Source organism: Tachysurus vachellii, chromosome 22 (assembly GCF_030014155.1).
Source record: "Tachysurus vachellii isolate PV-2020 chromosome 22, HZAU_Pvac_v1, whole genome shotgun sequence".
NCBI classification, from domain to species: domain Eukaryota; kingdom Metazoa; phylum Chordata; class Actinopteri; order Siluriformes; family Bagridae; genus Tachysurus; species Tachysurus vachellii.
In genome coordinates this window covers 14,724,524-14,750,316 of record NC_083481.1, presented here as the reverse complement: position 1 = coordinate 14,750,316, position 25,793 = coordinate 14,724,524, and the positions used below count along the sequence as shown (strand labels likewise).

Below are 25,793 nucleotides of genomic sequence, written 5' to 3'. Positions count from 1 at the left end.
TACCCGGAGGAAACCCCCGAGGCACGGGGAGAACATGCAAACTCCACACACACAAGGCGGAGGCGGGAATTGAACCCCGACCCTGGAGGTGTGAGGCGAACGTGCTATCCACTAAGCCACCGTGCCCCTAATTATAATTATATAGTAATAAATTAGTAAACTTTGTTCCGCCTGTGTTTACTGAATCGCCCTGAAATAAAAAACTGGCATAGAAGCGTGCAGAGATTCTGATTGGCCCGGTATCATCGTTAAGATGTTCACTGTTTGTCATTTTTGTGATATGATATTTAATGGTGTGTGTATCCATTAAAAACAGGCAGACAGACAGACAGACACACTTAAACACAGTAGACGTGTGTTGTGCAGAGATCTGTTTCCCAAAAGCACTTTAGTCACTATTAGATTTTATTTGTGTGTGTGTGTGTGTGTGTGTGTGGCTCTGCATCTCAGCCTTTCCCACAATCCCTGTTGTTTGTGTGTGCGTCCACATCCAGATAACAAGTGATACGTGTAACCAAAGCAGCCGTCTCCGGCACCTGAGCGTGATCTGTATGTTAATGGATTTTAGGAAACACTCTCTCTCTCTCACACACACACACACACACATACACACACACACACATCATTTGAAAAACCTGAGAGTGACCTTTACGGAAAATGAGCTTAGGGAACAAACACACATGGACACACATACACACACACATGGACACACACACCCACACACACACATACACACAGTGAGCTAAACGAAAACCTCTTGCCTCTTTAAATCCCTCTGCATATTTACTCAGGCTTTATTGGGCAGTGAGGTCATCTGAATTCATCACAGGTCTTACTTCCCCTTTTCTCCCGGACCGCCATGCTTCAAACTGTTAGCGCTCTCACACTGCGAAAAAAAATGTAAAAAAAAAAAAAGTCTATGAAAGGTACAGAACAGAAATGCTTGTTGTTTCCTTGTTTATTTTTCTTCTCTTATCTCTCAGCGCAAGCCGTTTCACGTCGTCTGTTTCCCTGAATATGAGCAACGTCCGACAACGGCGAGTTGTTTTCGCGTTCCGCGTCCAGCGTCCGTCTCTCGTTTTTATGGACAACACGTCAGCGCTTGTCACTTCTCTCCTCGCCCGAATGCAAACAGACTTCTAATCCATCTGTATGCAAAGGTTAAGATACGGAGCGCTCAGACACGCTGCTGGCTTTCTTTATAAAAATCATGTACAAAGACAGAAAAGGAAAAAAAAAAAAAAACGGTTCAAATATTACTGCTATTAATCATCGACTCAGAGACACTGACAGCGTCGATGAAAGCGTTGTTTATACGCTGGCGAATTCCTGCGCATGTACTGAGCGATCCATATTAGGAGGCTGTGGAAATGCTGAAGACTGAAATAGATCAAAGCGACTCATGGGTCGGGCTTTCTGTAGGGATTACAGAAGTGTGAAAAATGCAAGGCGTACAATATTGACAGTGTTGATCTGAAAAGGGAAACAAGCTTGGCAAGCAAAGCTCCACTTCTTTAGGCAGCTTCTCACACCAGCACACACACACACACACACACACACACACAGACGCGTTTCGTTTTTATTTAAAGAATCAAAATCGTTGTTCTCACCTGGGACGGGTTTTTTTTTTTTTTTTTTACACTCTCTGTGGGGCTATCGGTTTAAATTACGTGCTGTACTGAACGTCATTCCTTCTTCTGAACTCGGTCTTGCTTAGTTATCTGTCTCAAGTCTGGAAATGAGACTCGTGCTATGTTTCTGAGCCGCGTGCGTGCGTGTGTGTGTGTTCATGAGCGAGCGAGCATAACCACGTTGAATCTACACACACCATCGCCATGACAACTGACTGATGGAGCCCCTCTGATTGGCCGCGTCTCGCCGAGGAAGCCGGTGATGTCACGGGGAAACCAGCAGAGCTTTTCATGGAAGCTGAATTGAAAAATCCGCTGGCATTAAAATCAATGGATCCCATTGCCTCCTGTTTGAGTGTTGACTTTCCTAAGAGGCTTAAAGCATCCTCCTGACTTTCATTTCACTGCTCTTAGTTCTCTCACTCCTCACTCTGAGAGGCCTGGTTATCTAAGGCCAGAGCCATATGTGCCAAGAACAGGCTGTTTTGTTTCTTTTTTTGAGGCTGCTATTGACTTACGCGCTGCCGCTGCCAATTTGGGCCGAGTCACCGGTCCGCTGAGTGTTTGGTCCGTTCCGATCGGTTGCCAGAGATCCCATCAGCGCAAAGAAAGCACGCTTCGGGCTCTTAACACAGCCGGGCCAACACGACTCGCTCATCCGCTCCATTAGACACGCTCGGTTAATGGAGTTGAGTTGGACTCTCTGTAGTTGGAGAGCACTGTGACAGGTTTTAATGCGCCTTTCTGTTTTCAGTGCACAGGAAACACGTTTTTTTTTTTCCATCTATTGTTGTCGAGTAACGACACGTTACAGGATTACTGTACAGAAGATTATTACAGAAGTCTAATCATTTCACATAGACATACAAATGTTTCCTCAATCAAGGCTCTTTATTATAGTCCAGAAATTCATTTCAAGGATTTAACAACTCTCTAATCTGATTGGTCGGAAAGTCTGGATTTCTTTCATAGAACAGTAACAGTCAGTATTTCAGACATTTTGCACCATGGGAGAGTCTTTAGGACTTTAGGGAATCGGGTGAAGGTTTCCTCTGGGAGATCGCGGGTGCCGTCGTAACAAGAGTCTAGAACGAGTCATGTGCAAAGAAGAAGGACTTGATTCTAGGACTTGTCATATAATGCAAATATAATCTTTTAAAAGCATGACATGTTCTTTAATAGGGGGGCACGGTGGCTTAGTGGTTAGCACGTTCGCCTCACACCTCCAGTGTTGGGGGTTCGATTCCCGCCTCCACCTTGTGTGTGTGGAGTTTGCATGTTCTCCCCGTGCCTCGGGGGTTTCCTCCGGGTACTCCGGTTTCCTCCCCCGCTCCAAAGACATGCATGGTAGGTTGATTGGCATCTCTGGAAAATTGTCCGTAGTGTGTGATTGTGTGAGTGAATGAGAGTGTGTGTGTGCCCTGTGATGGGTTGGCACTCCGTCCAGGGTGTATCCTGCCTTGATGCCCGATGACGCCTGAGATAGGCACAGGTTCCCTGTGACCCGAGGTAGTTCGGATAAGCGGTAGAAGATGAATGAATGAATGAATGTTCTTTAATAACTGCACACAGCAATTCCTTATCGGGTTTCGGCTTCGTTTTCACGTTGTTTTAGTCGCCACGCTAACATATTATGATGGGTTTCTTGTCGTTGTATATCGGACATGTTTTGACACTGAGTTCAGAATCGAATGGTGATGTCATGAAATGAATAACCAGAAGCTGTTAGTGGTGAAGGAATCTGAGGTCTATACGACACGGAGAACATAAATGTGTACAGAAATAATTAGCAGTTGCTGCCTGAGATCTGATATTGTATTGTTTCTCTCACTCACACACACAGATGCAGATCTACATGTACAACTCGGACGATTTTGACAGCCTTAATGCAGCCATCAGGGAGAAGAGGGTCATCGCCGCTATGGCTGTTTTCTTTCAGGTGAGAGACTTGTGAATGAGCGTGTGTGTGTGTGTGTGTGTGTGTGTGTGTGTGTGTGTGTGTGTGTGTGTGTTACGTGATCAACATTTCTACTGTTGTTGGTCATGTACTTCTTAAATGAACAAACATTATTCTTAAACACTATTCTCTTTTTGTCCCTGTCACCGTAATCACAAAAGAAACACACTAAAAGCACTCTTCAGCACCAGAGTGTTAATATGCCTTCACACTTCAAAACCTTCAAACCGTGTGTGTGTGTGTGTGTCTTATGTGTATATACAGTATATATGTGTGTGTGTGTACAATTGTGTGCTTTATGCTTCTCTATTCTGTGGTGTTGTCAGCGCAGCCTGACTGTGATAACCCGGAGAGCTGGAATTCAAAGGTGCCATTAGACACAGAGGAAAAACAATGACAGAGAAAGCATTAACAATACACCCACACAAGGAGAGAGTTCAGACACACACACACACACACACACACACAGAAAGTGATGAAATCTGAGACAGAGATGTGAGAAGAGCAAGAGATGTTTAACAGAGAAAGAGAGGGTGAGACAGACACGAGGGTTGATTGAGGAGGAAGGATGACATTTGAGAGAGAGGAGGGTTCGAGAGGCCAGGCTTTGATTGTGTGACCGCTTCTGTGATTGATGCTCTTACTCATTTCTGTGTTTTCTCTTGCTCATATTCTGCATTCTCATCACACTGAGCCTGCGTGCGTATGTGTGTGTGTGTGAGAGAGTGTCTGTGTGTGTGTATGAGAGAGAGAGTGTGTGTGTGTGTGTGTGTGTGTGTGTGAGAGAGTGGCTGTGTGTGTGAGTGTGTGTGTGAGAGAGAGTGTGTGTGTGTGTGAGAGAGAGAGAGAGAGAGAGAGTGTGTGTGAGTGTGTGTGTGTGTGTGTGTGTGAGAGTGTTTGTATATGTGAGAGAGTGAGTGTGAGAGAGAGTGTGTGTGTGTGAGAGAGAGAGAGTGTGTGTGTGAGTGTGTGTGTGTGTGTGTGAGAGTGTTTGTGTTTGTGAGTGTGTTTGAGTGTGTGTGTGTGTGTGTGTGTGTGTGTGTGTGTGTGTGTGTGTGTGAATTTAATCCTCCACTATTAGCTTTTCAGGTGATTTGTCTTTATTTGAACATGGAGAAAAAATATTACACATGCTTCTTCTGAACACACACACACACACACACACACACACATATGTATATATAGATACATGATTGACAGGGGAGCCAAGATTCGTTTTGCTCTCATGAACGCTCTAACCCAGACGTCTGTTACATAACATGTCTGCAGATGTGGATATTTTTGTAGCACACGTGCACATGTTTACCTTCTTCTATGTTCTACATATCTAATAATCCTGTCTATAAATCTGTAGTTATTTTTTTAACCTTACGATGTTAATGCTGGTGTAGGGATCGAATATTACCACAATTTTACCTAGTTTGCTATTGTCAGCGTATGCTGCAAGGCACCCGGGATGCTTCTTCCTGTAGTACTTCATTATCTGTCATCAGCAGCTTCTCAGACAAAATTAGCCGCATGCATGCGTCAGTTGTGACCTAACACGCCTCCGGATCTATTTGGATGCGACCAGTGTCTCTCTTTTACTTACAGCACCTTTTATGAGATAAAGCCTGACTCACACACAGTCAGAAGCAGCATCAAGCTGGAGAAATAAAGCCTGGCCTTCATGTACAGCATCACAGAGAAACTGAATAAAAAACTGACACTAAATTCAGTTCCAGGAATTTCTACATATCTGTAAAGAAACCGCGATTTGAAACGTTACGATTTGTTGGTTCGTACAAATCGTGGTTGGCACGCACTCATTTTCTACCGCTTATCCGAACTACCTCGGGTCACGGGGAGCCTGTGCCATCTCAGGCGTCATCGGGCATCAAGGCAGGATACACCCTGGACGGAGTGCCAACCCATCACAGGGCACACACACACACTCTCATTCACACACGCAATCACACACTACAGACAATTTTCCAGAGATGCCAATCAACCTACCATGCATGTCTTTGGACCGGGGGAGGAAACCCCCGAGGCACGGGGAGAGCATGCAAACTCCACACACACAAGGCGGAGGCGGGAATCAAACCCCCAACCCTGGAAGTGTGAGGCGAACGTGCTAACCACTAAGCCACCGTGACCCCCCTTGCAAACATACTGAAACCAGGAAAAAAACGGACGTAGCTTAGATTATTGGTGTTAATCTGTACCATAGATTTACTTATTCATGTGTAATACATGCTACAGTGTGTATTGTTCGGTACACCGAGGAGTCGACGGTTACGGTATGGTTTATTATGTTGTGTTTAGCCAATCCGCTAAGAGCAGATAAGCTAGCAAGTGAAGAAGATGGTGCTGATCACATTTTTTTTTCAAAGCCAACTCCAACTCCATGGAAATCTCATCCATCTCCACAACCAGCAATGTGCGGAAAAGCAGCACGGCTTCGTGCATTCGCACAGTTCCCGGCCGTTAGAGAGTGGAGTGTGACCCAGGCAGAAATTGAGTTTGACACCTCTGATTTCTGGAAGTCAGTAAGTCTAGACTGTTACCTGATTGGGGGCAGACGTTAAGGCTTCTGGGTAGATCACTGTAACACACTGGTTTACGTCGCCATGTTCAGACCCCAACCTTGCGTCAAATCCACTCTTGGACTCTCGAGTAAGGCTTAAATCTAAACCGCACGTTTAGACGCTTGGACAGGATTCTTCCTCACGTCGGATGAAAGCGTGTGCCAGAGGAACGGGATCGGAGGAAAGAGCAGAGGCTGGCTGATAAAAGTCTGATCGTTTTGTTTTATTTGGAAGAACAGAAGGTCAGGGGAATTCGGTTGACGAGAAATAGGAGGCTTTAGAGTGTCAGAGAACATTGAAGACCAAGTCTGTGTGCATGTCGTGTGTGTGCGTGTGTGTGTGAGTGTGTGGGTGTGTGTTGAGAGATCACTCACAGGATCAATAGAAAGATTTCTCTGTTGTTGAGATCAGGCTCAGTGTTATGGGAGCATGTGGAATGGTAATACTAGCTACTGACAGCAGGACCAGCCGTCTCCAAATAACTCCAACACACACACACACACACACACACACACACACCGAGCTAAAGTAGCTTGTGTCTTTGTCTTTCTTCAGAGCACCAGCAGTGGATTTGTTAGCTCTTAACAAACCCTCTCAGCCAAAGAACATGACAGAGAAGGAATCGATACCTGAAAGACTGCATGCATTCCTGAACACACACACACACACACACACACACACACACACACACACGGCACATTTATTTTATGATGTTTTAAAAGTTAGCCATTTTATCTCACTCGTCAGTAATCACTGCGCTGTTCTCTCTTCTCTCTGCTCTGCTCCTTCCATGATTTCCTAGTTTTAGTTTATTATTCTATCCTCTCTGTCCGGATGATCTCTCATTGATCTGTCACAGAGGTTCCCAACCTTTCACAGCTCGCAGCCCGCAAGAGGTCGGAAACCAAGCCGGCCGTTAAAAAGGCAATTACGGGCAAAATGCAATAATCGACACTGATAAACAAGAGAAAACAGACCTACAACCGTGGCCTCACAAAGAGGATTTCTCACAGGTCGATCGTAATAACGTGCGTAAGAAATGGAAAAGAATAAAACTAGAATAAAATATGAACACAAAGCAAAATGAGCAAAGTTGCCTGTTCTCTCAGGATACTCTGTCTCACCTGTCAATCACATCAACTCCAGCCAATCACAGAGCACTTTAAGCTCAGCTAACACTCCTCTTATCAGTTTTATAGCATGCTTAGCTAGCTTCCCTTCTCTCAGAGGAGTTAGCCTTAACTTTCCCCTGCTAACAGCTGTCAGATTGGCAAATTAGGAAGAACAAATAATAACAATAATAATAATAATAATAATAATAATAATAATAATAATAATAATAATAATAATAAATATGTACATAAATATATATCAATCTTGAGGGCTCACATTCTCCAAAGTAATGATCAACTCTCTGTAATATTTAAAGTCTTCATGACCTTTAATAGTTCTATCCCATTTTAAAGTTTGTTGCGATTACACTGTTCCCAGGCAAATTTGCTGCCTAGTTTCTGGCCCTGAAATTAGTTCCATCAGCTCATTTTTTTTCTCTCTCCATGCTAAAATCTCTTTAAAAGCTTTAATCGTTTCAGCAGAAATCGTTGTAAAATTTGTTGGCCGATGTTTTCATTGAGGCTGCAGTTCAGGCCTGTGAAAGTTACGGCTTCTTTAAATTACAACACACACACACACACACACACACACACACACACACACACACACACACCCCTGCGGCATAAGTGGTGCACTCTGGGTGAATCCAGCCCACACACTGAGCACCACAATATGACAAATTGCTTGATCATAACATTAGCCAGATTTATTCAGAATCCCACCCCTTTGTCTGTCTGTCTGTCTGTTTGTCTGTCTGTCTGTCTGTCTGTTTGTTTGTCTGTCTGTCTGTCTCTCTGTCTGTCTGTCTGTTTGTCTGTCTGTTTGTCTGTCTGTCTCTCTGTTTGTCTGTCTGTCTGTCTGTCTGTTTGTCTGTCTGTCTGTCTGTTTGTCTGTCTGTTTGTTTGTCTGTCTGTCTGTCTCTCTGTCTGTCTGTCTGTCTGTTTGTCTGCCTGTCTGTCTGTCTGTCTGTCTGTCTGTTTGTTTGTCTGTCTGTCTGTCTCTCTGTCTGTCTGTCTGTTTGTCTGTCTGTCTGTCTGTCTGTTTGTTTGTCAGTTTGTCTGTCTGTCTGTCTGTCTGTCTGTCTGTCTGTCTGTTTGTCTGTCAGTTTGTCTTTATGTCTGTCTGTTTGTCTGTTTGTCTGTCTGTCTGTCTGTCTGTCTGTCTGTTTGCCTTTGTCCTTATTTGGTTCTGTGCCTACATTTAGATCTGGATTGTGTCTCTGTTTAGCCACACACACACACACACACACACACACTTTCCAGCGTTTCTGAGAAAATGTCCCGCTCCTGACTGACTGTCTGAGAGCTTCTTTGAGATCATCTGTTCCTTAAAACTCTCCATTTCATCAGCAAGCTTCACGAAGCTTCAGCGTCCGAGCTTTATTTATGCACAATATAACAAACGAGCGTTTCTTGTTTTCTTCTTTCTGTAATATTTCATGCTCTTTAGTGATCGTGTTATTTTTAGCTTGGAGGAAAACCATAGGCCATAAAGCTGTTTAGAAATGCAGAACATTTATTTTTAACAAAGACATGTTCTCCAGGTGTGTGGGTATGTATATGTGTGTGTGTGTGTGTGTGTGTGTGTGGAGTGACATAAGAATAAAACAGCAAACAAATACATCTAAACTGTTGGGATTCATGTTCCTCATTCCCAGCTAGTGTAAATTACGTCTAAATGGAAAAACGTCGCTGAAAAGAATTGTTCTTTTATTTATTTATTTATTTATTTATTTAGTTTTTGAATGTGCGTCTCTTCCAGCCGGTGCTACATCAGTGTATTTCCTTCTCGCGGTGATCTTCAGGAGATTTATTACATTTTCACACTCTCGCCACGCGATAAGCAGATTCATCCAGGATTACCTTCACGAGCCGCAACTTTCCTCCTGTGCTTAATCAACGTTGCCTGCTGTTTCACACGCACGACTACAGACGACACACGGACAAATCGTCCGACGCCGCAGAGCGACCGAATCAATCCTGTAACAATCCTGTGAAAAAGGAAATATTAAGAACGAATGGCAACCGGGGTGAAATCAGTGTATTACTGACGGCTGTGTGATTAGTGAACCTGGTTTACGTCACTGAGAGAAATCATTTGCATTTCATTATTTATCACGGCACTTGACAACTCTCTATGATCTAAAATAATCTCATTATTCTGTCATTTTCATTTAGAACGTAAGCAGAATTGTCCTTCCGTTGTACACAGTCTATTCCTCTAAGCTTCATGTTAAGTAAATGCAAAACTTTTGCAACATTTCACAAATTTGTTCATTCATTTATTAAAAGAGTAAAATATATTAGTCCCTAAAATATAAACTGGATCCTCTTTCCAAAAGTTTTAACTAAACACAGCCGCATTAAAAACGTCACCATGATTACATTATATTTATATTTATGGCATTTGGCAGACCTCCTGATCCAGAGCAACATTTATCTCACTTATACAGCTGAGAGTAATCCAACACCTTAACCACCTTCCCCATTGGGGATTAATAAAGTATCTATCTATCTATCTATCTATCTATCTATCTATCTATCTATCTATCTGTCTGTCTGTCTGTCTGTCTGTCTGTCTATCTACTGTATCTATCTGTCTGTCGGTCTGTGTGTCTGTCTGTCTATCTATCTATCTATCTATCTATCTATCTATCTGTCTGTCTGTCTGTCTGTCTATCTATCTATCTGTCTTTCAGTCTATCTATCTATCTATCTATCTATCTATCTATCTATCTATCTATCTATCTATCTATCTATCTATCTCTTCCCACTTACCATAACAATCTCAAGACTCCAGACATTTTTTCCCTTACTTTTTTTTTAAATCCTCTTTGTTTTGTGAATTAGCTGTTACTATAGCAACAATAATGTTTGGAGTACGCGAGGTGTGGCTTCGGTTTAGACCACCTACCGATCCGTCAAATTTGAGAATCGAACCTCTTTTATTACCCAAACTCTATTTCCAGCATGAAGACACAGGACGTTGTTGAAGTTAAGGGTGTTAACAGATTCATTAGCATCCGTACGAATGAACTAATTAGTGAACATCTGCAACTAAAGCTTCAAAAATCAACACCGAAAATTAACAACCAGCAATTATCAATACCTTGAAACATACGTTAGTGCTGGCAGAATTTTAAGTAATTATAAGCTGATTATTTGCATTTTATTACTTTTAACATCAGTTATTTCCTGTATTTTTTTAAACACTCATTCTAATGACTAATGCAGGTGTTCAGTATTTCATTTTCTTTTTTCTTTTTATTTTTTTAAGGGTATGTTAATGTTAACTCAGGCAGTAAATAATGTTAGCTAATGGGACACTTTTTTTAATAAGGCTGCACTTTTTTCTTAACTGACTGTTTATATACATGCATATTTTAAAAAGAAAAAAAGCAGGCTTGTCTACGAGATAAATAGTCGATAAATCTTGCTAACCTTAGCTAATTATCTCACTTTATTAGCACGACTAATAAAACTAATATGTGAAATTAATTAAGGAAGATAAAAAGTTCTTTTGGGTCAATAGTTCAGCCCAAGGATGAGTGGGTGTGTGTTTGGAAGGAGACGCTGCTGATTCAGGGGAGAAACGCAATACAGGAGGTTAGAAAGAACGGATGATTTATTTTTGTTCGAATAAACGGGACGGTGTGGGAATTTGGGTGCTTAGTGGTAGTAGTTGTAGTGAAGCTTGAGACTGCTGTGTGTGTGTGTGTGTGTGTGTGTGTGTGTGTGTGTATTAATAGAAAGATTCCTCAGTTCTCAGTGTCTCAGAGTGTAACGCTTTGAAAATGTGTTTATCCTTCATCCAAATCAAAAGCACATAAAAGTCATCAGCTACATCACAGAGTCTGTTTTTATTTTATTTTATTTAATTAATGAATTCAATTTATTTATTTATTTATTTAGTTAAAAAAAGAGCTATCCACATAATGTTGCTTTGTCAGGCTTTATTTTTATTTTTTATTTAATTAAAAAATCTGTTTAAAATTCAGCATCATGTTCTTTTTTTTTTTTTTTTGTCAGCAACTGCTGCACACACTTCCTGCTGGTCCCATCCCTAATTCCCTCAGCAGCAACAGGAGTATTTGGGCTGAAGGAGATTTATAGCAGAGAGAGAGAGAGAGAGAGAGAGAGAGAGAGAGAGAGAGAGAGAGAGAGAGAGAGAGAGCGATACGGTGGTGGGCCAGTGAATGTGTCTGAAGCTGTTTCAACTCCTCCCTCCTGGGAGCGCCAGTTAGATGTGTCTCCAATGCTGTTGGCTTCCTCTCCAGAGCTAAACACACACACACACACACACACAGGGACATGCATCTTGAACAATAGCCCTGACCCCTGGGTCCTCTCTGTCAAATCCTGTCTCCTGCCTGCAGTCTTCAGGGGAATCTTTAAAAGCACTCACTGCTGCAGAGATTGTCTATCTGCTTCACCATGCTGGACTTTTTTCTGTTGTTTTGTTTTGGGGTTTTTTTGGCTTTTTTTCTCCCAAAGCAAATATTTTAGTCATGTTCGGCGTATTATTTTGATCCACATATGGACAATTATAAAAAATGTCAATGTTTTTTCCCTCTCACTTTCACCCTCTTGTTATTTCTCACTGCAATTATCAGTTCAGTTTGTGGTTCGACAGCTGCTTCATAAGCACATGATTTTAGAGAATATTGATACAGTAAGTGTTCGCTGGGCGATAATGATTGCAAAATCGAATACTAATTACAGAATTTAAAAAAAATTATTAAAAAAAAAAGCCTTGAAGGTGTTGCAATGTGTGTATTCATGGCATGCTTTCTTTACAATCACAAGCAAATACTGGGGAACATTTTCAAGCATGAAAACATGCACACACACACACACACACAGTCACACACAGTGCGAAAGAGAGAAGGTATAAAAGGATGATTCCAGGATAAGAACATCACGCCAAAGTGCTGCTTTGGGTTTCAGTGGTTTGGATTGAGAACACTTCAGTTTCCTGTTTCCAGTCCCTGAGGCTATCTCTCTCTCTCTCTCTCTCTCTCTCTCTCTCTCACGATAGCTCATGTAATTCACAAAATAATTCAGACAGGTAAGTCAGCCCTCCAGCACTGAGAGGCGTTAATGATGATTTCTTTAAGTGTGTGTGTGTGTGTGTGATGGTGTGTGTGGGTGTGTATTTGGACAGCCAAAATTCTAAAAAACGAGCCGTTACGGTTTCATCTCAGATGTTAACGCCACTCTGAAAGGCAAACGCAATCCTTTCTGTTCGTCTTCTCCTCTTTTTCTTCGTCTTTTCCTCATTGTAACATTGATTTGTCTTTTTTTCTACACGAAAATGTCTCCCAAACTAACGTTTATTATCTAATCTAAAAATAAAGTTGTTTTTTTTTTTTAAATCCCAGACTGAAGTCTCATCTTTCTCTCTCTCTCTCTCTCTCTCTCTCTCTCTCTCTCAGGTTGGACAGAAGGACAATCCTGCAGTAGACCCTATAATCCACGGACTGAGAGGAGTCGTGCATCACGGTGAGTAAATTAGCAGAGCAGTGGACAGCACCATATGGCTCTGGAGCTCTGTCACTTTCGCCGTCTCTTTAATGTTCTCCTTTATAGCTCTAAAGTTGAAGAAATCTCCCCATGCACATAATGTGCAAGAGCTTCTACATGCACACACCACACTGGCAATGTATTCTCTGGTTTTGTCCATTAACACCTTTTTAAAAAGACATCAAGTGGGATTGTATCTACAGTATATCTATAATTGTAACTGATAGGCCTACAGTTACAACCACTGACTGTGTAAAGAGCCACTTCCTCGGCTCATACGTCCATCGTTAACTTGTACCTCCACTGCCACTCTGTCAGACATATTGGAGAAATAAAGCTAGCTATGCTGGAATAATATCAAAACACTACAGCTCATTTTTATTAATGTTTTTTATTTACTTCTTGTAGGTTTTGAAGATGTATTTAGTTGACAGAAAACAGTATTACTGTAAAATGCTAAGCAATATATCCCAAATGTTAGCCTAGCAGTGTATATGGAAGCTTCGACAAGTGTTTAACTAGAGATGTTTGTGAAAGGTTTTACGTTGGTTAGACTAGTGATGTTTGTGGAAGTTTCTATGTAGGTTAGATTAGCAATGTTTGTTTAGGCTAGCAACATATGCAGAAGGTAATACAAAGGTTAGGCTAGCAACATATGCTGAAGGTTCTACAAAGGTTAGGCTAGAAACATATGCAGAAGGTAATACAAAGGTTAGGCTAGCAATGAATGCAGAAGGTTCTACAAAGGGTTAGGCTAGCAACATGGTTCTACAAATGTTAGGCTAGCAACATATGCTGAAGGTTCTACAAAGGTTAGGCTAGCAACATATGCTGAAAGGTTCTACAAATGTTAGGCTAGCAACATATGCTGAAGGTTCTACAAAGGTTTGGCTAGCAACATATGCTGAAGGTTCTACAAAGGTTAGGCTAGCAACATATGCAGAAGGTAATACAAAGGTTAGGCTAGCAATGAATGCAGAAGGTTCTACAGATGTTAGGCTAGCAACATATGCTGAAGGTTCTACAAATGTTAGGCTAGCGACATATGCTGAACGTTCTACAAATGTTAGGCTAGCAACATATGCAGAAGGTTCTACAAATGTTAGCCTAGCAACATGGTTCTTAAAATGTTAGGCTAGCAACATATGCTGAAGGTTCTACAAAGGTTAGGCTAGCAACATATGCTGAAAGGTTCTACAAATGTTAGGCTAGCAACATATGCTGAAGGTTCTACAAAGGTTTGGCTAGCAACATATGCTGAAGGTTCTAGAAAGGTTAGGCTAGCAACATATGCTGAAGGTTCTACAAAGGTTAGGCTAGCAACATATGCTGAAGGTTCTACAAAGGTTAGGCTAGCAACATATGCTGAAGGTTCTACAAAGGTTAGGCTAGCAACATATGCTGAAGGTTCTACAAAGGTCAGGAGCCGTAATGAACAGTCCTCTGTAGCATGGTTGTGCATAAAGCCTGTATACCATGAGAGGTCAGGAGATCAAGGTTTCTTAGATTTACGCTGGAGGACCTGGAGTTAGTGTTTGCCTTAACCTACCACACAGCCTTGATAAATAAATGATGAGTCAGATTGTGTGTGCTAGTGCAGGGAATCTGCTAAATGGTGTAACTCACAGGTGCTGCCTTTGTTTTAGACAGAAATAGCATGTGACCAACAGGTCAAGCACAATAAACACACTGCTACAACTGCATGGTGCATGATGTTTTCCAGGCCAGAAACACTCCAAAGTTACTCATGCTTTTTTGTTTATATACCAAGTCCACTGATTCAGACAGCATTAGCCCTGTGATGCTGCCACAGCTGCTGCTCTGAAACGGATGACTAACATGACAATGATGACGATGAGTCATGAGGTTTGGTTGAGAAAGTAAAGATTTGTGGAGCAGGATGCTGATCAGTGTGAGCGTGTGTTCACGGATGAATAAAGTCTGGCGCACACACACAAACACCACACACACACACACACACACACATACACACATAAAAATCTGCTGTGTGACTAAGGCCATGCAGCCTGTGTAGATAATTTAAATGCTAAATATAAATGCAGTTATAATGAGAAGTAATTTAGTGTGTAGACGTTTCAGTGTATAGCTGAAACCCGAAGATGGTCAATGTGATCAACCACTGTGTCTTACGCTCTCTCTGATTGGTTGTCTTCACATTGCTTTATATAATGGCTCCGCCCACCTCACTACACCAGTGTTTCGTCCCTTTGCTGTCTGTCATGGGATTATGGAGCGGCTGTGTGTGTGTGCATGTGCGTGTGTGTGAGAGAGAGAGAGATAGAGAGAGAGAGAGAGAGAGAGAGAGAGAGAGAGAGAGAGAGGTCAAATGTCATTTTCAACATCCTGCTTAGAATTTTGCAGAAGTAGACTGGCAGAGCAAGACTGAAATGAACATATGGATGTTGTTGATGAGTGACCTCCAAAAAAGCTGTCCCTTTCTCAGGCAGTTAAAGGCATGAATGCACTCAATAACATCCTGGCCTGCAAGTCAGAGAGCCATGCCAAGTGAGTGTGTGTATGTGTGTGTGTGATGGAGAGAGAAAGGCAAAGTCGCAGTGAAGTCGTGTTAAAGCTGCTAACAGGAGATTAGCTGTAGCGTGTAGTAGAAACAGCTGCTACTGTCAGCCATTGATGAAGCCCCGTTATGAGTGCAGGACAATGACGAACGCTGATGCCGATGCTGATGATGATTGCTGGGACGATACCAGAAGTGGTTGTTAAGACGACGGCGGGATGAATTTGTTTTCTCCGGCCGTAGATGATGTTGATGTTAGTAATCAGGTTGTTGGCAGTGAGGATGAATGTAATGGATGATCATGATGCGGGTTAAGGTGCAGGTTATGGCGCAGATGTGTGACGAGGCTATTATCTGGCCTGTTGTTTGCGTAGTCGGATGTAATTTCTCCTTTGGTTCTGACGTGTGTAGGAAAGAGGATGATAGTGATGAAGACTGATGAAGACTTTCAGGCTTTTAGAGATGCAAATTCATATAGCATGCTGTCTTGGGTGAGTGGATGTAGGTATAGCGTGTGTGTGTGCGCGCGTGTGTGTGTGTGTGTGTTTGGTCTCAGCAGTCTCCAGTAGGGGGTATGATGTGGGTGTGTGTGTCTGCCTGTGTTCTAGACAGATCTCAGCAGGGTGTCTGCGCAGACACAGACACAGCAATTTTTGCACTATGACACACATTCACACACACTTTCAGCCCTGTCACTCCACACACTCGCAGAACCAGTCAGCATGAAGTAGTTTATATTAACAACTACAGCTATAAATCACCTAATATATGTCTATCACTCCATAACATCTGTGTATGACAGAATGAAAAGACGGAAGGATAAAACCACAGCTGTTGTATGCTTGTAAGTAATATTATTTTGATAAAAAAAAAAATAATAATTTTAGAAATTGTTTTAGAAATTGTTGTATTTTCCATGGGGGGCACGGTGGCTTAGTGGTTAGCACGTTCGCCTCACACCTCCAGGGTCAGGGTTCGATTCCCGCCTCCACCTTGTGTGTGTGGAGTTTGCATGTTCTCCCCGTGCCTCGGGGGTTTCATCCGGGTACTCCGGTTTCCTCCCCCGGTCCAAAGACATGCATGGTAGGTTGATTGGCATCTCTGGAAAATTGTCCCTAGTGTGTGATTGCGTGAGTGAATGAGTGTGTGTGCCCTGCGATGGGTTGGCACTCCGTCCAGGGTGAATCCTGCCTTGATGCCCGATGACGCCTGAGATAGGCACAGGCTCCCCGTGACCCGAGGTAGTTCGGATAAGCGGTAGAAGATGAATGAATGAATGAATGTATTTTCCATTATTTTCCACCCCATGTAGTGATCGTATATGGTGAACACACAGCGGTTTGAAATTCCCCCGAATATGAGTCCTCTATGGTGATGATAAATGAAGATAGAGTCCTGCTAACTTATCAGCAGAAATATTACCATCAAGAAAAATATACACAGATCAGTTTTCTGATCAAAAGCGACACAATTTTTAACTTTCATGGCTCGAAAGCAAATTCAGAATTCAGCCCTAGTGCTGACATTCGTTATGATCCGATTACTATTCAGATACATTTAAATACTAACATCTTTATAGACTCTGACTGTGTACTCAGTATGCACACACACACACACACATACACGCACAGTGCAGATGGAAAGCCCTGCACAGCCCAGTTGTTTGCTTCTCTGCTCATGCGTTCATTGCTCACTGTTCTCTTGCTTAATATTTAAGCACTCTTTAGGACAGGAGAACACTGTCCGTAAGAGAAGTCCCTCGCTGGCAGATGCACTTCGTGGACTGAATTTGTCATTCGGTGCATTTGAACCTGAGCGTAGAAGCGTGAATATACTCCTGGGCCGTGTCTCGGTTTAAACTTTAATGCCTGCACGAATGCTTTGTTCTCTCACCATGTAAACTTCACTGTGACTCCAGGCTCAGATCGTACTGTAGTGCAGCTCGTACAATCCTTCCATGCTCAATTCTAATGAAACGAAATGTTTGATTCATTATGTAACGCTCAGAATTAATAAGAGATGAATTGGTATTTATTTCAGAATAAATTTACAGACCATTTTATTTGTAATTATACAGTACAAATATATACATTTGGCTGGAGGAAGTTCAACATTTCTGTATACTGTTTATAAATTGTTAGTAGCGTAACACACTCAGAGGAAAGCGATATTCGCCCTCTTCCACATACATGAACTTACACACGCCTACGGTTAGATAGCATTGCTCCGATTGACAGGGGAGAGAGTGTGTGGCATCTGTCCCACTCAGTAAGCAAGGCCAATTTTGCTCTCTTGGACTCCTGGCTACGGATTGCTGCGGCATGTAGAACGCCTTGACGAATATGAATAGCGGATCTTGCCAGAACATCATGCTCTAAACAAATGATTCATCACCATGACACCCTGAAATGATTCATTAACTCATTAGAATTGTCAACAAACACCATGTTACATATGAAATTCAGCAGTTATTTCCAGGCATGTTTTGTTGCTTTGCTTCATAAGCGTTAAAGAAGCAAACTGACCTTGCTGTATGTTAATATTCACTCCTCCGCTGTAGAGGAATCCTTTTTTTCTCCACAGTTACTTATGCAAGATGACATGTAATCAAGAGAACACTGACAAACTGATCAGAAAAATCATATGTTTTCATTTGAGTCTTTGGAGCGGCAGCTGTGATTCTCATGCTGTTCAGTCTGCCTGGAAATGTCTATGTTTTAAAGAGAGAATCGTTGGCTTGCTACTTTGGTTACAGTTCTGCGGTTGGGGAATTTTTGCCCCATGGCTCTGAGTGTGTGTATGTGTGTGTCTGTATATGTGTGTCTCCAGTCTCATCCATTACCATGCCACTGAGCCACAGCCTCTCTTTCTCCCTCTCTTAGTCTTCTTCACTCCAGTTGCTCACCTCCTGTGTAATCTCATGTGGATTGCCATTCATTCAACCATAACTCTAATATTCACACAGCAAAAACACATTAGCATAGCCACTTAAACACACTCCGAGCACCCCATACATCTTAATGATTTCCTCCACACCTCATCGCCACCTCCTGCTGTCCGATTCAGTGAGAAATTAGAGCACCGTCAATAAGAAACGTCCAAGCCGGGAGTCTGTTAGATGGTAAATTAAAGCTGGCTGACCTTTAAACCTTTGAAAATAGCTTATGTGTTTAACCTGCGTAATATTTATTAAATCTATAACCAATTTATGGCATGCTAGGATATATACAAACCAATCATAACTCCATTTGATGTGAAATAAATGCTCTTGCTATAAAAAGCAGGGAAGAACAACATAAACTGTGTTAGTAAGGTGCTGGGAAACCATGAGCTGCCAAAACATCTTTAATGCTCCTTAGAGATAAGTTTTATAAGTCTCAGGAACTTCACTCAATGGTTCAACTTCCAAAAGATACTCCTGCGGTTAATGATTTGATTATGATGATGATGATGATGGTTACAAGCACTATCTGAAACATCACCCCAGAATCTCCCACAAGTGTCCAGTGTTTTTTTGACATCCGTTGAGTGTGAAGGCCATAGTATGGCCTCATCAAACGATTTACTGAGATCTCATACCCTGTGGATGGGGGCGGGGTCATCCTGGAAGAGGCCACTCCCATAGGAAATATTCTATCAAAGGTTAGGGACGCAAACGACAGCAGTTTTTCAGAGCTACCATTTTTCTATTAGTCTGTTACTCTTGTCCAGTTCTTCACTCCACAGCTTTGGCTTTATAATCCTGACTGCTGTGATTAAATAGGACATGACATATGCAGTAGCTTTTATCTGCTGCTAAACCCTTTTGAACATGATTCTCTGTTGTAGCCTTTGGTTTGTTTTTTTTCTTTCATTTGAACTCAGGGTTAGTGATTTGACAAGTTGTGCTTACATCATTGTGGCACAAATTTCCTCTGCCCTGTTCTAATCTTCATAGCCAGCAAAGAAAATTGAAAACATCAACCCCTAAATAACAAACCCTAAAGATCAGCTCATTTGAAAGATCTTCGTTTCATAAAGCCAGGCTGAACACATGCGCTCATGGATTCAAACGCTTGTGGTGATGAGAAAGTCACAGGCTGCATCCTCTGTAGAAACGGTCAGCTTTTTGCTATTGATCATGTGTCATTTCAGGGAAGGTCAACAGCCACGAAAAAAAAAAAGCGAGAAGCTCCTGCAGCATTGATAGTCAAACATCCAGCTACCATTCACTATATAAACATATGTAAAGATTTTTGCTTTATCTGTTTTGTTTGGTGATACAGAATAAATTATTTAAATTTACCAACCTGCACCTCTAAATCTTAACACAGCATGTTAGGCAAGTTTTTAAAAAGCCTCACAAATGACAACCTCACGAAGGGCAACTTTTTAAATTTTGCATTTTCGTTGGATACAAATTCTACCCCAAGTATCTGCATTCACTTTAAAAGTAAAAAAAATATATATATTTTTGTTTCACACTAAAGCTAATGTTTTCCGATCTCAGTTCAGTAGTTATCAATAAGGGGATTATTCTTCAAATGAATTGCTTGTTTAATATTAGCAACTGAGCCAGTATTCTGCTGACTGGCTTAAAATAGGTCAGCCAGTCTTCTTTAAAAAAAAAAAAGATCTTACCTTATATAATCCAGTGTCATAGAGTTCCAGACTCCAGCAATAGGAACACATGCCTGCTCAAGTTCATATTTCTCTGCTGAAAATGTCAGAACTCTGTATAATGCATGCAAGTTTCCAGTCCTTTGGTTCACAAGGAAGTCAAAGCATCCATAAGAGTTTTATAATAAATACATTTTGCAACAAAAAAGTGTCACTGAGCCTAGTGCTTAGGTTAGATAAGAAAGGTTAATGCATCATCGGCTTATCAAATCCTAGCATGAGATGAAAGTGGTTTATTAAGGCAGAAAAATGAAAAACTGAGGTTTAGCTCGGTACGACACAGTAGTACAATATTCATACATTATCACACATTGTTAATGCAGTTTAAGTAATGTTCCTCCTGCTCTGAAACATCCTGTACCTCTAAAAACTTTGGTAATGAATCCGGAATGTTTATACCAACTCCTGTTCTTATTGCATTTTTCCCCAACAATTATTATTATTATTATTATTATTATTATTATTATTATTATTATTATTATTATTATTATTACCATATTGTAACAATATATTGTTCCTTCTTCTCAGAAAAAGAGACATTTCTCGAGCCTTTTGTGCTGAGGGACCTGTTGCCATCTTCTATTGGCAGTTATTACCGCTACATTGGCTCTCTCACTACTCCTCCATGCAGTAAAGTAGTGGAGTGGATTGTCTTCAGCCGGCCCGTCTTCCTGTCCTACAGACAGGTAAGTCTGTGTCTGTGTGTCACACAAAAAATATTTGTTGTTGATTTTGATTTGATTTATGTATTTTGCCACTCCTGGCTGGCTCGCTCAAAGTTTGGGCCTGTAAATTAAAACCAGATTGGCAAGGATTTAAAATAAATGTCAGGAATTTAATATGAATGGTGTATAAATATAAAATTTTAAAAATATTTAAAATTATCTTTAGTGACTGGCTGGCTTCTCACCTGTTAGATTTTTAAACGAGACATCTAGTAGTTGACAAGATGTCTAAGATGTCAACTAAGATGTAAGTCATCGAAGCTGTCATTAAGAAACTGAGATGTTCACAGAATAAAGTTGCTGTCCTGATGGGTATAGTTTCCAAACCTTACTTATCTTACTACATTAGGTGTGTTCGCTGAGGTTGCAACAAAATTCTGCAGGCTAGTAAATGCCTTACGAAATGAATAGCACTTAAGAATAAAAGGCAGACCACGCTGTGGATCTTTCTAATTATCTGTGATCACAAACACAATCTCAAACTCATTCTCAAACTCATTTCATTCTCTTTCATCTGCTGTTCTTTCTCTCTTTATCTCCTGCTCATTCAATTCTCTCTAGTGTGCTCCTCGCATCCACATCAAGGACGTACATAAAAATGCAAGTTGGTAGATAATCCCATACTCCTGCACTTGTTAATTGATGCAGGCGGCTCACATAGTGAGCTGTACACCACTCTGTAATAATGGAAACAAACAGCCGTAGGAAGCTGTGTGACGGAGCGTTAACTAGACGACCCGGGGCCTCCAACCACCCTCCACCCACCCTCTCCTCCTCTGCACCCTCCTCTTCAACACAGAGAGTGTTTGGCTTAAACTCTAATGAGCTGAAATGAGTTTGCTTAGGGAGCGCGACGAAAGCAGGCCAAGTGTGGATGACGAATTCAGCTGATTTGTGTGAGCACGCCGAGTAAGACAGAGACACGAGGAGGAGGAGGAAGAGGATGATGAGATAGAGGAGGACGAAGCTACCGGGTGGTCCAGAATCACACACTCGTATTTGGCAAGGAGAAAAGATAGAATCAGTCTATCAGCCGGACAGCTAGTGTTGGCGAGGGGGGGACAGAAAGGATGAAACTGCGAAGACCAAAAGATTGAATGTAATAAAAATAAACGGCACGGAAAACATAGATCTGATCTAAAATTCAATCGTGTATAAAATTATAACTGTGGAAATGAGCATAAATAAATAACAGTTTAGGCAAGGGCTACATTTACACTTTCCTATTGCATTTACTTGAAAATACAGTAATTAGCTACAGAATCTATGGTGGTTGTTGTTGTTGTTGTTGTTGTTGTTGTTAAAATGAAACAAAAAAAAAGATTATTGAGTCACAGGACAAAAGACTCCCCTGTAATTGGATATTCCTGAGCAACTGGGAGGCTGTGAGACAATCCTGTAATAGTCATTCACATTCAGTACCGTGTGTCAGGGGGTTGAGTCAGAATTGGAGGACAGTTTCACACACTGACTCGGATACATCAAGCATCAACTTAAGGCAAAACTGACATCCCAATATTTCTTACTTTGAGACATAAATTTATTTAGTTTCTTGCTAAACATTTATTTGTTTTCTACTTAGACTGGAAGCGCGTGAATGAAGGGCATTGGTTTATCCTTGTTGAGCTCATGCTACTAACGCTGCTTTTGACTTAACTCGGACGTAGGAAGGGGGAAATCGGAAATCCGTAAGCGCTATGTTTTCTGGCTTTCCCAGTAAGAATTCCAAGTTGAGGAGCTGTTTTTTTTTTTTCTAATCCAAGGTACGAGATGTGGCTAAACGCAGCAGAAGACATCCGAAGTGTGCGCATTACTCTAAGCTTAAGCTAACATGCTAACTATATCAGGCTAACATGCTTGACAAGCTAGAGAACAAAATACATTTTGGGTAATAACATATTTTAGAAAAGTGTTTTCTACACTATGTTTTCACTGACTAGCTCGAGTTATTTCATGTCTGTTGGTGTCTCTGAGACGTTTCACACCTACACTGCAGTGTGCTATTAGCTCACACCAGAACCACCAAGAGACCTTTGTTCTTTCACCTGCTACTCAGAACCTTCACTGTCACGCTGACATGCTCGATAAAGCTTTTTATTCTGTTATATGTAGGAACACAGCATGTAATTATATCCTCCAATTTCTGCATCCCAAACTTTTTTTTTACTTGAAAGGGTGAAATTCTAAAATCTTATATTGAGCATGTAAACAACAAGATCCATAATAATTAATGGAACCATAGGTTAAAAAAAAAAAAAAAAAAGTAAAATGGATTTATTTCATGCCTTTCAATTAAAAACACATTGCAGAAGGGATTTATGGGAAGTCACTGAAATATCACTGAAGCTAACGGATCGTTTTACGTTTGCAAGAATTATTATTCACAACCAAAATCTCCTTCAGTGATTCTTTTTCAAGAGGCAGAGTTTTTATTTAGTTTTCCATTTATTTCATGTTGTACAAGACACAGAGAAAGAAAGAGAGAGAGAGAGAGAGAGAGAGAGAGAGAGAAAAATGAGATGCAAAAAGAGTCTTTGACTTTGACTGGCCCACAGCCTTTTATAACAAGGCGAGATTTTTCCATCCTTTTTCCTCCAGTTAGTGGCCATTAGGAGGTCATTTTAAGCGATTGACACTAGGAACATTTTTGTCCTCTCGTTTCCTCCTGTGATTTGGTTTGAAAGAAACAGATAAAAGCAGCTATGAAAGATGACGATGGCTGTGCTGCCTCTTTTTTTTTTGCTGGTTTTTTTTTGCCTCTCTCTCTGTCTCTCTGTCTCTCTCCTTTGTTGCTGATGAGTCAGGGAAGTAGGTCACAGCGAGCGACAGGCGTAGCTCAGAGGTACTTTTAGCGCAGATCGATGCATTCTTTCTCGCACAGGTCTGACACACAGCTCAGTCTGGTACACACACACACTCATATATAAGAATATTGTGACATCCACTCACATCTGTGCGTATAGTGTGGCTTCTCATCAAGGATTCTTTCACTTTTCTTGCTTCACTTTTCTCACTTCAGGATTATTGTTCCACTAAGCTGTTTACCTCAGAGGCTTAAGCCATATTTCAGACTCACAGATTGTGATTAGGAGATTATCTCTCATCGCTGCATACAAACACAAGGCTAGAGGAGCTGGAGCTTGGATTTATATCTTGGTGGGGATCAAAGTTCTCGAAAAGATATTAACACGAAACACTTCGTGGAGACGTTTGGCTCGTTTTTAATTAAACTAAAAACCTAAAAAGTGCCAAAGGGTGGGTTTTTTTGGTTACTGAGGTTGGATTAAGGTGCTGCAAAGCATTAATTAAGGAAGCTGTATTTATAATTGTGTCACTGGAAGATCCTCCGATATTAAAAAGAAAAACAGGAGCGTATGAGGTGAGCTCGGCTTGATAAGGATGCTAAATTGAGATTCAGGGACTGAGCACGAACAATGGATAAAGCAGCTCAGTACACACACACACACACACACACACACACACATCCATTATTCCTTTTGTCCAGTTCCATCACCAAACCACTTTTGTTCTTGTAACAGAAAGTGGAGATATAACAGACTTTCATTACCATGACAACAGTTCAAGCTAATTATTTTCATAACCACTATTTAAAAAAATAGTGATAAGGTTTACAAAATATCCCAACATCTGTTTTACAGACAAGCTGGAAAGGAGCCGTAATTCTACCGCTCACAGAAATATATAGATGCAACATTACAACTTTACAGGCGACTTGGAAAACTGTTCAATTTTCTGTTCAGTACTAAACCCCTGAATCTGATAACATTTCAGAGGAAACGTGTCACAGGTTCTCAATCATCAAGCTGAGTCTCTTTATGAGTCTTTTTCGAGAGGGAGAGGGAGAGAGATACAGAGAGCTGTATGGACAGAGAGGAAGTGCTGAAAGAAGCTGCTGATGATGGAGGTGCTTCTGTCTGACGGTTATGGCCGGTGTGGTGTTCCACCTGGCCGATGCTTTCCTTTCACACCTGCTCTCTGACTCGCTCGATCTTCATGAAAGAGGAGTCGTTTAGGAACGAGTGCAAGATGAGTAAATAAGATTGGAGGAAAGGGATTTAGCGAGAATAAATCCTAGACTGAGATTCATCTGATCTATATATCCATTCAGCCTCTGGAGGCCTGTTAGAGGGCAATGCTTACAAGCGCTGATACACATACACACACACACACACACACACACACATATTTCTGCTGTGCTTATATACCTGTTTTATTTCCTAGATATCTCCTGTCTCCTCTCTTTCTCTCTCTCTCTCACACACACACACACACACACACACACACCAAACACCAGTATATGGATTACACAACCAGTATATGTTTTACACAACCAGTTTATGTTTTACACAACCAGTATATGGATTACACAACCAGTTTATGTTTTACACAACCAGTATATGAATTACACAACCAGTATATGGATTACACAACCAGTATATGGATTACACAACCAGTTTATGTTTTACACAACCAGTTTATGTTTTACACAACCAGTACATGTTTTACACAACCAGTACATGTTTTACACAACCAGTTTATGTTTTACACAACCAGTATACGGATTACACAACTAGTTTATGTTTTACACAACCAGTACATGTTTTACACAATCAGTTTATGTTTTACACAACCAGTACATGTTTTACACAATCAGTTTATGTTTTACACAACCAGTATATGTTTTACACAACCAGTATATGGATTACACAACCAGTTTATGTTTTACACAACCAGTATATGGATTACGCAACCAGTATATGGATTACACAACCAGTATATGTTTTACACAACCAGTATATGGATTACACAACCAGTATATGTTTTACACAACCAGTATATGGATTACACAACCAGTATATGGATTACACAACCAGTTTATGTTTTACACAACCAGTATATGAATTACACAACCAGTATATGGATTACGCAACCAGTATATGGATTACACAACCAGTATATGTTTTACACAACCAGTATATGGATTACACAACCAGTACATGTTTTACACAACCAGTATATGGATTACACAACCAGTACATGTTTTACACAACCAGTATAT

The 25,793-nt window shown here is 41.1% G+C and overlaps 1 protein-coding gene across 2 annotated transcripts in view; it reads left to right on the top strand.

The window, feature by feature from the left end:
- Nucleotides 1-25,793, top strand: part of ptprga (protein tyrosine phosphatase receptor type Ga) — a 259,987-nt gene that overhangs the window by 187,106 nt on the left and 47,088 nt on the right. For both annotated transcript variants that reach the window (XM_060858735.1, XM_060858734.1), the window contains exons 5-7: nucleotides 3,475-3,570; nucleotides 12,706-12,772; nucleotides 20,517-20,674. In XM_060858735.1, the coding sequence (XP_060714718.1) occupies nucleotides 3,475-3,570; nucleotides 12,706-12,772; nucleotides 20,517-20,674 (321 nt within the window). The remainder of the gene's footprint in view (nucleotides 1-3,474; nucleotides 3,571-12,705; nucleotides 12,773-20,516; nucleotides 20,675-25,793) is intronic.